We start from the raw sequence: 17,208 nt of genomic DNA, 5'->3' as shown, positions 1-17,208 counted from the left end.
TGCGCTTGGTCCATATCCCTCCGAACCTGTCCTATCCATGTGCCTGTCTAACTGTTTCTTAAATGTTGGGATAGCCCCAGCCTCAACTACCTCCTCTGGCAGCTTGTTCCATACACCCACCACCCTTTGTGTGAAAAAGTTACCCCTCAGGTTCCTATTAAATCTTTTCCCCTTCACCTTGAACCTCTGTCCTCTGGTCCTCGATTCCACTACTCTGGGAAAGAGACTCTGTGCATCTACCCACTCTATTCCTCTCATGATTTTATGCACTCATGATGTGCATGAGTTTAAACTCAGGAGAAGGCAAATGATAGATATGCAGAAGCAGTGTACGAAATTAATCATTCTTGGGCAAAGAGAGAAGAAAGAGTATTTTTATTGGAGGGGTGTAGGTGGGGGGGAGGGGGGGTGAAAAGTAAGCTCTATTTTGACATGGAGGAAATAATTTTTAGTATCACAAACAATAGTTGCCAAGTTCTCAGACTGACTGCAACACCAGCCATTGACATAGACATCATCCTGAAGTGTGTTACCACTAAAAGTTAAACAATAATTAGATGATCGAGTATAAAAAGGGCAAGAAATTTGCCACGTTGCCAGATGGCTGGGTGAGGGGGAAAAAATTAATAGGAGCCTGAGGGACAACTTTTTCACACAGAAGCTGGTGGGTATGTGGAACGAGCTGCCGTCAGAGGTCATTGAGACAGGTACAATAACAACATTTAAAAGAGATTTGGGTGGGTACACAGAAAAGGTTTAGAGGGATATGGGCTAAACACAGGTAGGTGGGACTAGCGTAGATGGGGCATCTTGGTTGGCGTGGACAGGTTGGGCCAAAGGTCCTGGTTCCATGCGTTATGACTCTATGACTGTGCAAGCAGACTGTCATTAGATCAGTCAGAGCAATCCGGACAGAAGGATACGATGTAACCAGAGCAGAATAAGAGCAACATTTCTTTTCAAATCCCTGCTATGTACAAAGTATTAAGAAACAGTTCGACGGGTACATGGATAGGACAAGTTTGGAGGATATGGACCAAGTGCAGGCAGGTGGGACTCGTGTAACTGGGACCTGGTGGCTGATGTGGACAAGTTGGGCTGAAGGGTCTGTTTCCACACTGTTTCACTCTATGACTCTGACTCTCTCCTGGCCCATCTTTTAAGCAATTGGAGAATCTTGGTGGTGACAAGCTCTGTCCTTTTAGACATTAAATTCCAAAGATCATCCTAGAACCTAAAGCAGTGGTTCTTAACCTTTTTGGCATACATACGCGCATACGCAAACAAAATACTGTATGTGGTAAATACCTCTGTAAATTTGTAAAAATGGGCTCAACAAATGGATATGTTATTTATGACCCTTTCATGACACCCGATAAAGCCCCAAATAACCCCCCATGGGGGTTCCGACCCCCAGGTTAAGAACCACTGACCTAAAGCATAATACCAAATTGAATCTGCAGCAAGACATTTACCACATTCCCTTCTTGCCTATTTACAAACCCACTTAAAATTGTAATGGAAGTGAAATGAGTGTTAATAAATGAGCTAAGAAGAATTCCCTACTCCTTGCCTGCTCCCCAATGTTGCCCTTATTGAATTGTTGCCTGCCATTTTTTGAATTAGAAACAGGCATGATACCTATAAAATACAGCTAGTTACAAAGTCTACATCCTTAGAAAGCTTAGGAAGTTTGGCCTGCCCCCATACAACTCTCACCAACTTCTACAGATGCACCATAGAATGCATTTTATCAGGATGCAGCTTGGTTTGGGAACAGCTCTATCCAAGACAGCAAGAAATTACAGTGAATTGTGGATGCAGCCCAGACCATCACACAAACCAACCTCCCTTCTCCATTTATACCTTGCCTCGTGGCATCAGGCAAAACAATACAGCCAAGTACCTCCAAAACACTAACCTTCAGGGACCTCTTTCCTAGGAACTGGCCAACCCCCAAAGAATTAAACTGCACACCTCATGACATAGAAAGCCAAAAATTTATTCCTCTGCCCCCGAAAAAGGGCAGCCAATCCAACCCATGCAACCTCTGCCCCTAGTTGCTCTTAAATAATTCAAAATGACTGTTGCAACAAACCACGTGACTACCTAAAAAAAGAACCCTTCTTGCCTATTCTACAAACCAAAAAAACACATCTTTTGGCCTCACCTTCCCTTGAACCGCACTTTGCATTAATAATGCTGCAAGAAGAATGTCCCTACCCCTTGCCTATTTAGAAATCCATGTTAAAACACTTAGCATCTTGCCTTGATTGCTGCCATTGTTTGACAACTCTGCCTAAAAAGTTGTAATACTAAGAACCTACAGGCATGATACCACCTATTAACCAACATACTGCTTAAACTAAATTGCTAGAAACTTTGTCCAATTTAAACATAACAAATTTAAATTTATACACTCCCAAGTAGAAACTACAATAACCAGTCTGCACAGTCATGCAACATAAACATGCACCAATTATGCACTTGGTTTGCCTCCATCTTTAGCAGCACAAATACAGTGAATTGTGGTGCAGCCTGACCATACCAAACCAGCCCCCTTCTGACTACCATTATACACCTTGCTTTGCAGCTGGCAAGGCCCTGCAAACTCAAGGGCCATGGCCACTCCCTCAGCTCCCCTATTACATCATGCAAAGGTAAAGAATGTACCAAAACTATCACCAAATCACACCTCCAATTATAGGATGCAGCTTCCCACTGTTACAGACAGAAAAAACAAGAACTACCATGAAGGCCAGTGCAGCAGCATATATACCATCTACTGTTACAAAATGGATCTTTGCCAAAACCAACCTACATCTCCATCTTATATTACCTATGTATATTTATCCTATATTGTCTACATTATTATCACTCCCTCTTCTCCCCTATTCCATCAGGCAAAAGGTATAGAAGTGTGAAAACGCACACCTCCAAATTCAGGGACAGTTTCTTCCCAGCTGTTATCAGCCAACTGAACCATCCTACCACAACCAGAGAGCAGTGCTGAACTACTATCTACATCTTTGATAAACCTCGCACTATCTTTGATCCTTACCTTGCACTAAACATTATACCCTCATCATGCATCTGTACACTGTAAATGGATCGATTGTCATCATGTATTGACTTTCTGCAATTGATTAACATGCAAAAAAAAGCTTCCCACTCTACCTACAAACTATAACCACGTGACAATAAACTACGTTGAAACTAAAAAGAATTGTCTTTGCTCTGCGAATTTATACTAGTCCAAGTTAATGCAAATGCAATAGTTTTTACATAAAGGTTCCTCAGAAACAAAACCAATCTCTAGCAGCTGCAGCAGTATTTTCATTACTTAGCACAATCTAGGTATGACCTGACTGAAATAACCTATGCATCACCATGATGAATAGCTCAAGGAAACTGCATCAGTGTCTTTTAGTTCATCTATCTAAGTGGAAGGATGGTCCACAACCATAGAACATAAGAATAGCAAATAAAGATAAGCAAATAATAATCTTAACATTATACCACAGCTCAACTTCACAGGAAAAGAAAATGCATTGCAGATTTTCATTTTGCTGAGGTTATAATCACACCATCTTTCCAAGAGTGTATTTATATTTATATTATATGTATATTTATACGTATATTTCTATATTTATATTTATGTACCAACTTAAGCAAAGTATTCTAGTTCTTCACACTTATTTACGTTTTCTATAAATGTGTTGCCAGAGTGGCAATCTTTTTACCGGTAATTTGTTTTTTGTTATGTTAACCTACACCTCAAAGCTCCTGTTTTTGTACATCTCACGAGGCGGCACGGTGGCAAAGCGGTAAAGTTGCTGCCTTACAGCGCTTATGGCACCAGAGACCCGGGTTCAATCCCGACTACGGCTGCAGTCTGTACAGAGTTTGTATGTTCTCCCCGTGACCACATGGGTTTTCTCCGAGATCTTCGGTTTTCTCACACACTCCAAAGATGTGCATGTTTGTAGGATAATCGGCTTGGTATGTGTAAAAATTGTCCCTAGTGCAGGTGTAAGGTAGTGTTAATGAGCGGGGATCGCTGGTCGGTGTGGACCCAGTGGGCCGAAGGGCCTGTTTCCGCACTGTATCTCTAAAACTAATACTAAAACAAAGTCGAGCAGTTCCAGCAGATAGTGGCTGTCACTGAAAATGCATTTTACAAAGTCATGAGCTCAACGTCTACAATTTTTCATTTATTCATTGGACAGAATATTAAGGTTTGCATGCTTCAATGTGCACTCTCCGCGATGGGAATTCTCCCCAAGGAGCTTTAGATCACGGAATCCTTTCTTTTAATGAAGGGCAGACCTATAAATATTCATCTCCCTGCAGAATAAATTGATAATTCTTGATAATTACCTTTTTAATTCATCGTGCAGCACAATCTGTTTGACAATGAGTGACAAAGAATGTACAGATAGAGCATTCTTACAAAGGCCAGTATCGATCAATGAAGAGATGTCACAACAAAGGGAGAAGAGGCACACAAAGTCCTGCCAGGTGATGTATAGCCACTGTTGAATTGCCAACAATGGGAGTGCTACAGTGAATAGTGAACAGACCTAATCTATCTGCAGAATTGATGTTAGATTGAAGACCGGGCAAATATACCTTGGCAGACCAACTTAGCATCTGTAAAGTGGCAGTTACAAAACAAACACTTCTTTATTGCAGTTTTCATGTGACCAGAACAAACCTCTTGCCTTCTAAGTGGCTACAAAACCAAGAAACTGCAACAAAAGAAAAAATCCTGGAAATCTGACATAAAATGATGGAGACACTCATGGGTCAGGTACCATAGATAGACACAAGATGCTGGAGTAACTCAGCGGAAAAGGCAGGATCTCTGGATGGAAGTAATGGGTGATGTTTCAGGTCGAGACCCTTCTTCAGGTACTATATATGGACAGTGAAACATTTCAGGATTGATGATCTTACATCAGAAGAAGACAAGTTCAGAAACCAAGCATAGTGCGATGGGGAGGCGAGAACAAAGGGCATGGTTTCAAGTGGGTGGAGCCCAAGGGAGATTGTGGTGCAAATGTTGATGGTGCTAAAGGTGTTGATATCCTAATGTTTCTTCATCACATCCCTCAGTTTCGATGTGATTTCTCCATCAGGCACTTCCCCTCCGTCACAACCTCCTCCATGGATCCCTGGATCGCACTTGCATTTCCGTCAGTTACGCAACCCAACTTCGCTAGGTGATTAACAGGGAACTGCAGATGCTGCTTTACACCGAAGTAGGACACAAAATGCTGAAGTTAACTCAGTGGGACAAGCAGCATCTCTGGATGGAAGGAATGGGTGATGTTTCATGGTCGAGACCCTTCCTCAGATTGAAGAAGTGTATCGACCCGAAATGTCACCCATTCCTTCTATCCAGAGTTGCTGCCTGTCCTACTGAGTTACTTCAGCATTTTGTGTCCTACTTCAGACGGTACTTAGACGGTTTTTCAGGCGACTGCCGGGCCACTGTCAAGTTGCCGGCAGTCTCCTGAAATGCCGGCAACTGGACCGGCGACTGTCAGAGTGGAACACGCAGTGACGCACGCACACACACACACACACACACACACACACACACACACACACACACACACACACACACACACACACACACACACACACACACACACACACACACACACACACACATTGCTTTGCTTCTTTCATCAGCACGTTATGCAGCCGGGAGACAGGGCAAGCGGGGCGAGCGCTGTCTGAGTGCAATTCCCATGGTGCAAGGTCAAGGTGATACAGACACAGGGAGGTTGGCGCTGTAATTAAAATGGTTAAAGCAAAGTGTATAGTAAGTCCTTTAAAAAAGGAGGAGGGGTGGGGGAAGGGATGGGGGGGGAAGAGGGAGGGAGAAGGAGACAATTTTTAAGAAGCCAGGGATACACGGCCGTGAAGCGCGGCGGACATTAACATTACCGGTCGGTTATCCTTGGTTCTGAAAACTACTGCTTACTTTTTTTCCCCAATGAGCCAATGAAAGTCACCAGTCAGCACCGGCTACAACCTACGAGAACCTTTGACCTCCTGGCAACCCACTAGGACCTCCTGGCGACCAACCTACGGCACGAGAATTCGCGCTACTCTCCATGGTGGCTTCATTCTAGTCACCGCTAATTTTTCAACATGGTGAAAAATTCACGATGACCATAATGAGGCCGCCACAAGTTCCCAGAATGCGGGAACTTCTCACGACCATGATGGCGACTTCCCGGCAACCACCCGCGAACATGTGGCGACTGCATAGTCTCCTGCAGTCGCCTAAGTGGGACAGGCCCATTAGAAATCAACACTGAAATCAACTAAATTTCAACTGAATTGAACAATTTCAGATAACCAGCCTTTCCAGTAGTATCAGAACTTGAGACTCAAAAAACTGCAAATGCTGGAATCTTGGGCAAAAAACAAAGTCCTGGCGAAACTCAGTATATCAGGCAGCATCTGTGGAGAGGATAGATGATGTGGCAACTTAGGTCGGGATCCTTCTTTGGTCTGAAGAACGGTCCTGACCTGAAACGTTGCATATCCATGTTCTCCAGAGATACTGCCTAACCCATTAGAGCTACCTCAGCAATTTTTCGCCTTTTTTTTGTAAACCAGCATATGCAGTTACTTGTGTCTACTGTCTGAATGGTTAGGCAAATGGCTAGACAACACCCTTCTTCAGACTGGGTCTCGACCCGAAACGTCACCCATTCCTTCTCTCCAGAGAAGCTGCCTGTCCCGCTGAGTTACTCCAGCATTTTGTGTCTATCTTCAGTTTAAACCAGCATCTGCAGTTCCTTCCTGCACATTCTGGTTGAATGGATTTGGCAGGACACAGGCAGACTCAGGGAGATGGTCCTGAAATTCTTCAATACCTAAAAGTCAGGCTGAAGCAACACCGATTGGGGAAAATCAGTCTAGCTTTAACCAAAATCAGTCGAAAAGTCAGTGCAGGAAGGAACTGCAGATGCTGGTTGAAACCGAAGATGGACACAAAAAGTTGGTGTAACCCAGTGGGGAAGGCAGCATCTCTGGAGAAATAGGTGACGTGTTGGGTCGAGACCTTTCTTCAGACTAAAAGTCAGGTTCATTAACCTTGCACTTTCTTGTTATCTTTGCAATTGCAGGCTGAGCAATTTGTGAACCATTTATTTGCATTTGAGGAAGCGTACTAATTGACTTCACGGAAATAAATCAAGTGGCCTCCATGGTAATTATGCCCTATGTACAGAGGGTCATGCAAAAACATCCCGAAGCAAATTGTTAAATTAGGTAGCATCTACAATGTAGTAGACAACTAAATTTCTAAATTAATATATATTATTTTTGTGCCGAAATTCAGTTCATCAACAAGACCTTATGCACAGATATGGTAAATTACCTGGACATATTTATGTTGGGACAGAAAGTTCAAGGCAAATTAAATTTACTGTGTTGGGTACAATTAAGTTCAGCACAATGCCTCTAATGAAATTGTGAAGGCATTTGTTGAAATGCAGAAAAGAACACAGCCCATTTGCTTTATCAAGTTGATGGTACGAGGAAGACATAAGCACTCACAGAGCTGTTGAAAAACTGCATTGCATGACATATTAAAATGAAATAATTTGTTACTATTGCATATTGGGAAATGGTGACGTAATATGACCTGTTCCCTAATGCTAAATGAGCATTCTAGTTGTGACCACTTCTTCCAATAGCTGATTTTCCATTAACTTTAATAATACCAACACTGCAGTGTTGAGATATGCAACCAAATAGAAAAGGAAGGATGTTGTAATGCCAGAAAAACTGCAGGGAAGATGTACAAGGATGCCGCCAGGACTTGAGGGTCGGAGCTAATGAGAGAGGTTGGACAGGCAAGGACTGCATTCCTTGGACCGCAGGAGGATGAGGGATGATCTTTTAGAGATGTATAAGATAATGATAGTACTAGATAAGGTGAATGCACAGTCCTTTACCCAGAGTAGGGGAATCAAAACAATGAGAACATAAAATTTAAGATGAGATGGAAATATTTAGTAGGAACCTAAGGGGCAGTTTTTTCTCGCAGGATTCTCGGTGGATTTATGGAATGTGCCGCCAGAGGAGGAAGTTGAGGCAGGAACTAGAACAATATTTAAAAGGCACTTTGAACAGGTACATGGATAGGAAAGGTTAGGAGGAATATGGGCCAAACACATAAGGTGAAGGGGAAAAGATTTAATAAGAATCAGAGAGGTGACCTTTCACACAAAGAGTGGTGGGTGTATGAAACAAGCTGCCAGAGGATGTGGTTGAGGCAGGGACTATCCCAACGTTTAAGAAACAGTTGGACAGATACCTAGATAGGACAGGTTTGGAGGGATATGGACCAAACACAGGCAGGTGAGACTAGTGTAGCTGGGGCATGTTGGCCGGTGTGGGCAAGTTGGGGCAAAGGGCCTGTTTCCACACTGTATCACTCTATGACTATAACACGGGCAAATGGGACTAGCTTAGAAGATTGAACTTGGTCTGCATGGATGAGTTGGGCTGAAGGTCCTGTTTCCATGCTGTATGACTCAATGGCCCTCTGATATAGCTTTGTCACCTTGTATGGGTTAATATTTACCTAATATTAAGAATGTTCAATTTGTAATACAATAACGTTTAGATTACTTACATCGTTGCCTTCTAGCTCAAAAAATTCAAACTGCATAGAGATCCTGTACTGGGTGGGAGCCACAACTTGCCAAACACAGTTCTTATTTGGAGGATATTCCTTTGGCCAGCCTGGTGTGGTGATTGTTCCATTTAACTTTGATAGGAGTCCTCCACAGGCAGCTAAAATAAAAAAAAATAGCACCATTTCAATTGTAAACTCAATTTCTCTCCACAAGAATGAATACCAACACAACAACTCGCCAGTTATTACAAGTAGTTATTTAAATAGCTAAGTGCTATGTTAGCATTGAAGAAATAGGCATGCAAGGAACATCTTAACATGGATAGGGCAAGTTTGGAGCGATATGGACCAAGCACAGGCAGGTGGGACTAGTGTAGCTGGGACATGTTGGCCGGTGTGGGCAAGTTAGGCCGAAGGGCCTGTTTCCTCACTTTATCATTTTAAGACTCATTAACTTTAGAATCTCTTCACAAGGTAGATTGAGCTGTGACTTAAGTAATCCTCATTGCAGGCCATAACTTGCACTGAGTTTTGATTGCTTAAAGAGTCATCGGTGAGAAGGCCAGTGGGACCAGTTATTAATTATTATAGAAGCAGCACATATGAATGACTGATGGCCTCATCTTGCCAATCTTTGTAATAAATGCTCCTCTTGGTATGGAACAGATAGGAAATGTGCCAGAACCAACCTCCAAAGTATTAATATGTTTGCCCCCAGCAGAAGCAGAGTTACTTTAGTTGTGAATGTCCCAGCACTGGAGATGGGCTACAATTAGTTTGGATTTCTATTAACTATTAAGGTCATAAGTGACAGGACCATTCGACCCATCAAGTCTACTCTGCCACTCAATCAAGGCTGATCTATCTCTCCCTCCAAACCCCATTCTCCTGCCTTCTCCCCATTACACCTGACACCCACACTAATCAGGAATCTATCTATCTCTGCCTTAGAAATATCCTATTGTTCGATGAGATACCAGAGGGTTGTTGTCATCCAGTGATTCATGGTAAATTTTCTGTAAATGTCTACGTTATTGCCTCACCCTCACATGCAGGCACAATATTTGCTCAAATCTCAGTATCATCCCTCTGGAGGAGAACGGTTTAAACTAAGAAAGCTGGAAAAGTGGAAAAACTGAAACCTAATCCAATAAACTAATCAATTTTGCATAAAAGGGCTAAAGCAGAGCAAAAAACGCAGAAAGGTGAATGTTTTGAATATTTTATGTGAACAAAAAATTGCCTTTTCTCATAATCTCTGTGTTATTATCAAAATAGCTGTACATCCAAAAAGTATTCTATCAGATCTTAACCCATCTTAAAGATGGATTGATTTTACACCGGGTGGCATCACCAGCAGTGGCTGCCTCGCCAACAGTCTGTCTGTCCTTTTGTCTTTTTGTTATTTTTAGTATGTTAAAAGTATGGTTTAATGGTCCTTGGTTTGTTTTATGTGGGGGGTGGGGGTTTGGGGGAAACTTTTTTTTCAATCTCTTACATCGACGGAGATGCGATTTTTTTCCATATCGTATTTCTGTCCGCACTGCAGCCTAACATCGTGGAATTGGCGGCCTTTCCTGGAGACCGACCCGGCACTCCAAGCTGCGGGAGTCTGTGGGACTTTAACATCGCGGAGCTTGCGATCCCCTTGCCGGGGATCGAAGCTCCAATCGAAAAGATAGACAGGTGGGCAGAGGAGGTGGGGTTGCCCTGTTGGTGAGGAATGAAATTCAGTCCCTTGCAAGGGGTGACATTGAAACAGGAGACGTGGAGTCAGTCTGGATAGAACTAAGGAATTGTAAGGGTAAAAAGACCAAAATGGGACTAATCTACAGGCCCCCAAACAGTAGCCTGGACATAGGGCGCAAGTTGAATCAGGAGTTAAAATTGGCATGGAGTAACAGTAATGCTGTGGTTGTTATGGGAGATTTCAACATGCAGGTAGACTGGGAAAATCAGGTTGGTACTGGACCCCAAGAAAGGGACTTTGTAGCGTGCCTTTGTGATGGATTCTTTGAACAACTTGTATTGGAGCCTACCAGGGAGAAGGCAATTCTGGATTTAGTGTTATGTAATGAACCAGATTGATAAAGGACCTTGAGGTTAATGAGCCATTAGGAGGCAGTGACCATAACATGGTCAGGTTTAATCTACAATTGGAGAGGGAGAAGAGTAGATCAGAGGTGTCAGTGTTGCAGTTGAATAAAGGGGACTATGGGCCAAGTTGACTGGAAAGATACACTAGCAGGGATGGCAGTGGAACAAAAATGGCAGGTGTTTCTAGGAATAATACAGAAGATGCAGGATCAGTTCATTCCTAGGAGGAAGAAAGATTCCAAGGGGAGAAAGGGACGACCTTGGCTGATAAGAGACGTCAGGGACAGTATAAAAATTAAAGCAAAGAAGTACAACGTTGCAAAGATGAGCGGGAAACAAGAGGATTGGGTAACAGTAACAGGATCGGTCCGAGTCAGCATGGATTTATGAGGGGGATTTTTTGAAGATTTAACTAGGATAATTGACAAGGGAGAGCCAGTGGATGTAGTGTACCTGGACTTTCAGAAAGCATTTGATAAGGTCCCACATAGGAGATTAGTGGGCAAAATTAGAGCACATGGTATTGGGGGGTAGAGTGCTGACATGGATAGAGAAGTGGTTGGCAGACAGGAAACAAAGAGTAGGGATTAACAGGTCCCTTTCAGAATGGTAGGCAGTGACTAGTGGGGTACCGCAAGGCTCGGTGATGGGACCGCAGCTATTTACAATATACATGAATGATTTGGGTGAAGGGATTCAAAGTAACATTAGCAAATTTGTAGATGACACAAAGCTGTAGATTTGAGGATGCTATGAGAATGCAGGGTGACTTGGACAGGTTGGGCGTGGGCAGATGAAGTTTAATGCGGATAAATGTGAGGTTATCCACTTCGGTAGCAAAAACACTAAGGCAGATTACTATCTAAATGGCGTCAAGTTGGGAAAAGGGGAAGTACAACAGGATCTGGAGGTCCTTATACATCAGTCTATGAAAGTAAGCATGCAGGTACAGCAGGCAGTGAAGAAAGCGAATGGCATGTTGGCCTTTATTACAAGAGGAACCGAATATAGGAGCAAAGAGGTAATTCTGCAGTTGCACAGAGCCCTAGTGAGACCACACCTGGAGTATTGTGTGCAGTTTTGGTCCCCTAATTTGAGGAAGGACATTCTTGCTATTGAGGGAGTGCAGCATAGGTTTACAAGGTTAATTCCCGGGATGGCGGGACTGTCATATGCTGAGAGAATGGAGCAGCTGGGCTTGTACACTCTGGAGTTTAGAAGGATAAGAGGGCATCTCATTGAAACATATAAGATTGTTAAGGGCTTGGACATGCTAGAGGCAGGAAACATGTTCCCGATGTTGGGGGAGTCCAGAACCAGGGGTCACAGTTTTAGAATAAGGAGTAAGCCATTTAGAACGGAGACGAGGAAACACTTTTTCTCACAGAGAGTGGTGAGTCTGTGGATTTCTCTGCCTCAGAGGGCAGTGGAGGCTGGTTCTCTGGATGCTTTCAAGAGAGAGCTAGATAGGGATCTTAAAAATAGAAGAGCCAGGGGATATGGGGAGAAGGCAGGATGGGGTTCTGATTGGGGATGATCAGCCATGATCACATTGAATTGTGGTGCTGGCTCGAAGGCCTAAATGGCCTACTCCTGCACCTTTTGTCTATTGTCAACCGCGGGGCCTGTGGAATTTAACATCGTGAAGCCCGCGGTCGCTGGTAAGAAGAGACCGACTCGGGAGCTCCATGCCGCGGTGAGAGTTTCAACCGTCCTGACATGGGTGTTTCGATCAAGCCCGATGGGGGCTTCGATCATCGGCTGCGAGGGCTTAGATTGCCCCAACTGCGGGTGGTTTGACTGTCCCGACCACGGGAGAACAAGAGGAAGAAGATTGCCTTCCATCACAGTGAGGAATCTGGAATCCGCTGTGGTGGATTATTATGTCAACTTTTATTTGGTTGTGTGTCTTGTTGCTTTTCACTTAGTACGGCTGTACGGTAACTCAAATGTCACTGTACCTTAACTGGTACATGTGACAATAAACTGCTTCCACTAGTGCTGCAATGGGGACATGCATTGGCGAGCTATTAGCAGGCGGCAAATGCCCCTGTCCCACTTAGGAAACCTGAACGGAAACCTCTGGAGACTTTGCACCACACCCAAGGTTTCCGTGCGGTTCCCGGAGATTGCAGGTGGTTGCAAGTAATGGAAGCAGGTACGGCGACTGACAAAAACCTCCGGGAACCGCACGGAAACCTTGGGTGGGGCGCAATGTCTCCAGAGGTTTCCGTTCAGGTTTCCTAAGTGGGACAGGGGCATAAACAGTTTCGCCAGAGAGTGGAACCCATGTCATATCACTGCACATTTCATGTAGTACTCACAACTATAACATAACAAACACTATATGCAGCATAAAGGCAATATCCTCATGTAATTGCCCGTTAAGCTAATGAACAATATTTACCTTCACAATTTTTCTTGTCTGCTGCAAGTTCGTAGCCTGGATCACATGTACACTTGTAACTACCCAAAGTGTTCACACATTTTTGCTCGCAGCCTCCATGGTCGTGTCTGGCACACTCATCCTCCTCTGCGGAGATGGAATAAAAATCATATGTTAGTCAACTCGTTGGCTGTTGCTTCTGGATTGGGCGAGTTCAACTATTACATTTACTGACCAACAGCAGTTCAATATTCAGCCAACAATCAATCTTGCACTGGCAGTCAAGGTGACAAGCCAACCAGCCAGTGCCTTCTTGCAGTTAACATTGATACAAGATTGGTTCAAACTCTGAGCGAGCATAATACATGTCCTTATATCCGATTATGCAGTCGCTAAATCATACAGCACAAAAGGAAACCATTCAAACCAATTTTTTGCATGTCCAATCTTTAAAAGCACTATCCAATTAATCCCCATACACACAATTTTCAATTTTTTGGCTTGCTTCAACATGATCCCACCAGCAGTCACATCTTGTAGAAGCAAGGAACAAAAAAAGACACAAAGTGCTGGAGTAACTCAGCATTTGGTTTAGTTTAGTTTAGAGATACAGCCCGGAAACAGTCCATTTGGCCCACCAACCAGCGATCCCCACACATTAACACTCCCCTACACACATTAGGGACAATTTACACTTATGCCAAACCAACTATCCTACAAACCTGTATGCCTTTGGAGTGTGAGGGAATCTGAAGATCTCGGAGAAAACCCATGTGGTCACGGGCAAAACATACAAACTCTGTACAGACAAGCACCCGTAGTCAGGAACGAACCCGGGTCTCCGGCACTGCAAGCATTGTAAAGCAGTGACTCTACCGCTGTGCCACCATGCCGCACAATGCCAGTGCCTGCTACATTTCCTAGTTGCCAGACTTTTTCCATTCCCATTCCCAAACTGACCTGTATGTCCTTGGCCTCCTATATCAGCAAGTGAGGCCACATACAAAATGGAAGATCAGCACCTTATATCGCCTTGGATAGCCTATAACCCAATGTAAGACCATTGAATTCTGCAAATTTCTAGTAAATCATGCCCCCAGCTTGTACCCAGCTTCTGGCGTGTACCTTTTCTTTTGCTCTATCCTGTGTCTGTTATCCAGTCCCTTTGCCTTCCTCCTCCTTCACCATCCCTTCATCACCCACTCCTTCCTACTTCCCAGACCCATTATTTTCCTGCCCCCATTCTACCTACTATCTCTCATTCCATAAGTTCATAGGTTTATAAGTTATGTGAGCAGAATCAGGCCCATCGGCCCATCAAGTCTGCTGAACAGCTCAATTTCCTCCAGGACTGTGTGTTTAGCTCAAGATTCCAGCATCTGCAGATTCCCCTGAGTCCGGAGCTCCAAAGATATTTATTTCACCGATCCTTCAAAGCTCACCCTGGGTGATAAAAACAAAATCCCTTTCCACTGATCCCACCCCACCTGACCTTAAGAGTTAAAATGACACCTTGGATTTGACATGGAGTTTTAATAAAACTTCCTGATTAACTCCCAAAGTTCAGTAGGAGATTGGATGCAAATTTAATGCTGTTATTCTTGATTCTGCCGCTTTTATAAGTCGCCAAAGAATTTAATGAACCAAAATTCTAGTGTTTCAGAAAGGAAACGATAGCTTTAATGACATTTCCTAATGACTTGGGGAACTAGATCTTTGTGGAGACCCAAGCAACTGAAGATGCTATAATCTTGAGTAAAACACAAAGTGCTGGAGTAACGCAACAGGTCAGGCAGGGTCCTGGTAGCACGAAGTGTTTGATCCTGACTATGGGCACTGTCTGTATGGAGTTTGTACATTTTCCTCGTGACCGCGTGGGTTTCCACCACAATCTTCAGTTTCCTCCCACACTCCAAAGATGTACAGATACTGTATGTAGGTTAACTGGCTTGGTATAAGTATAAATTGTCCCTTGTGTGTGTAGGATAGTGTTAATGTGCGAGGGGGTTGCTGATCGGCGCAGACTCGGTGGGCTGAAGGGCCTGTTTCCGCGCTGTATCTCTAAACTAAACTAAACTAAACCAATTGAGAAATTCTTTGCTGCATTAAACCCGACATTGTACGAAACACAGCGGACAAAGGAATTGTAAATCCTTGAGCTTCGGTATAATTTTGTGCATGTATTTCTAGTTATGCGAGAAATATCACTGTAGGTGGTGAGGTGTTAAGTGTTGCTTCCTGTGGAGAGGTCATGTGCAGGCAAATTTATTGAATGGTGTGTTGGTGATGTGGTCAAACATGTGAACAGGAGCTTGGCTAAAACTGATGCAGTGGGTCGCAGTTGGGTCCCATGCTAGGGATCATCACCAACGCTTCCCAATCCCAATAAAAAATGTAACCATCTGTAAAGTTTCATGGTTCTGCTTCGCACTGTTAGGGACTGGGCTCTAATCAAGACCAACTCCTACATTCTTGGCCCAAACAATTGCTTAACTGTGCTTGCATACCACAATCCTCACCAGAGCACACTAATTATGCTTTGTACAGTCAACACTGTTTGACATCACTATTTGGCATATGATGCATACGATAAACCACATGAGTGGTATGGATGCTTTGGAGTCAGAGAGTAATACAGCACAGAAACAGGCCCTTCAGCCCAACTTGCCCATGCCGACCAAGCTGCCCCATCCACACTTGTCCCACCTGCCCGCATTTAGCCCATATCCCTCTAAACCTTCCCTGTCCATGTTCCTATCCAAATGTCTTTTAACTGTTGTAGTGGTATTTGCCTCAACTACTTTCTCTGGCAGCTCATTCCATATACTGTGTGAAGGTGTTGCAGATGCTGGAAAATCGAAGGTACACAAAAATGCTGGAGAAACTCAGTGGGTGCAGCAGCATCTATGAAGCGAAGGAAATAGGCAACATTTCGGGCCCAAACTCTTCTTCAAACTCAAAATAGGCAGCATTTCGGGCCGATACCTAAGGGTTTCGGCCCGAAACGTTGCCCATTTCCTTCGCTCCATAGATGCTGCTGCACCCGCTGAGTTTCTCCAGCATTTTTGTGTACCTACTGTGTGATGGTGTTGGGCAATGGTGTTTTGTTTAGGTGTTAGGCTAGTTAAAGGTGTTTGTGTCAAGGTGTTAGGTTAGTTAAAATACTACTGAGTGTGATCCTGTTGAAAGTATAGACCGTGACAATTTATGAAGTGTTTATGCACAATTCTTGTTTATATGGTTTTTATTTTGAATAAAGTCTATTTTTGGAGAAAAAAAAAGATACCGTGGAAGACAGTTCACGGGTGCTCAAGGCTACACAATCTATTAGCTGTGATTTTTGAATGAAAATTTAAGGCATAGCATATCAGAACCTAAATAGCATATTGTGGCATAACTTCAAGAACCAGTGGACATATTGTAGGTTTAAGGCGAGAGAAACAAGATTTAATCAGAACCAGAAAGACAACATTTACACTGGCGGGTGGTCGGTAAAATGGAACAAGCTGCCAGGAGGTAGTTGTGGAGTATTCAGAAGCCAGACACAAAATGCTGGAGTAACTCAGCGAGTCAGGCAGCGTCTCTGGAAAGAAGGAATGGGTGACATTTCAGGTCAAGACCCTTCCTCAGACTGAAAGTCAGGGGAGTGGGAAACTAGAGATATAGACACTGATGTAGAGAGATATAGAACAAATGAGTGAAAATATGCAAAATAGTAACGATGATAAAGGAAACTGGCCATTGTTAGCTGTTTGTTAGGTGAGAACGAGAAGCTGGTCCAACTTGGGTGGGGGAGAGATGGATAATTAAGACGGTATCGAGAACAGCTAGTCATGGAGCGATACAGTGTGGAAACTTGCCCACACTGGTCAACATGTCCCAGCTACTCTAGTCCCATCTGCCTGCGCTTGGTCCATATCCCTCCAAACTTGCCCTATCCATGTACCTGTCTAACTGTTTCTCAAACGATGGGATAGTCCCAGCCTCAACTACATCCTCTGGCAGCTTGTTCCATGCACCCACCACTCTTTGCGTGAAAAAGTTATCCCTCAGA

General features: G+C 43.7%; 1 protein-coding gene across 1 annotated transcript in view; it reads right to left on the bottom strand.

The window, feature by feature from the left end:
* LOC129702941 (tolloid-like protein 1) overlaps window positions 1-17,208 on the bottom strand; it is a 349,110-nt gene that overhangs the window by 65,025 nt on the left and 266,877 nt on the right. Inside the window, exons 15-16 of the mRNA XM_055645048.1 lie at window positions 13,176-13,301; window positions 8,669-8,829 (exon numbers count right to left, since the gene is read on the bottom strand). Of these exons, the coding sequence (XP_055501023.1) occupies window positions 8,669-8,829; window positions 13,176-13,301 (287 nt within the window). The remainder of the gene's footprint in view (window positions 1-8,668; window positions 8,830-13,175; window positions 13,302-17,208) is intronic.

The sequence above is a fragment of the Leucoraja erinacea genome, chromosome 1 (genome assembly GCF_028641065.1).
Source record: "Leucoraja erinacea ecotype New England chromosome 1, Leri_hhj_1, whole genome shotgun sequence".
Classification (NCBI taxonomy): Eukaryota; Metazoa; Chordata; class Chondrichthyes; order Rajiformes; family Rajidae; genus Leucoraja; species Leucoraja erinaceus.
Note: the sequence above shows the minus strand (reverse complement) of the source record. Positions and strands in the feature narration are given on the sequence as shown.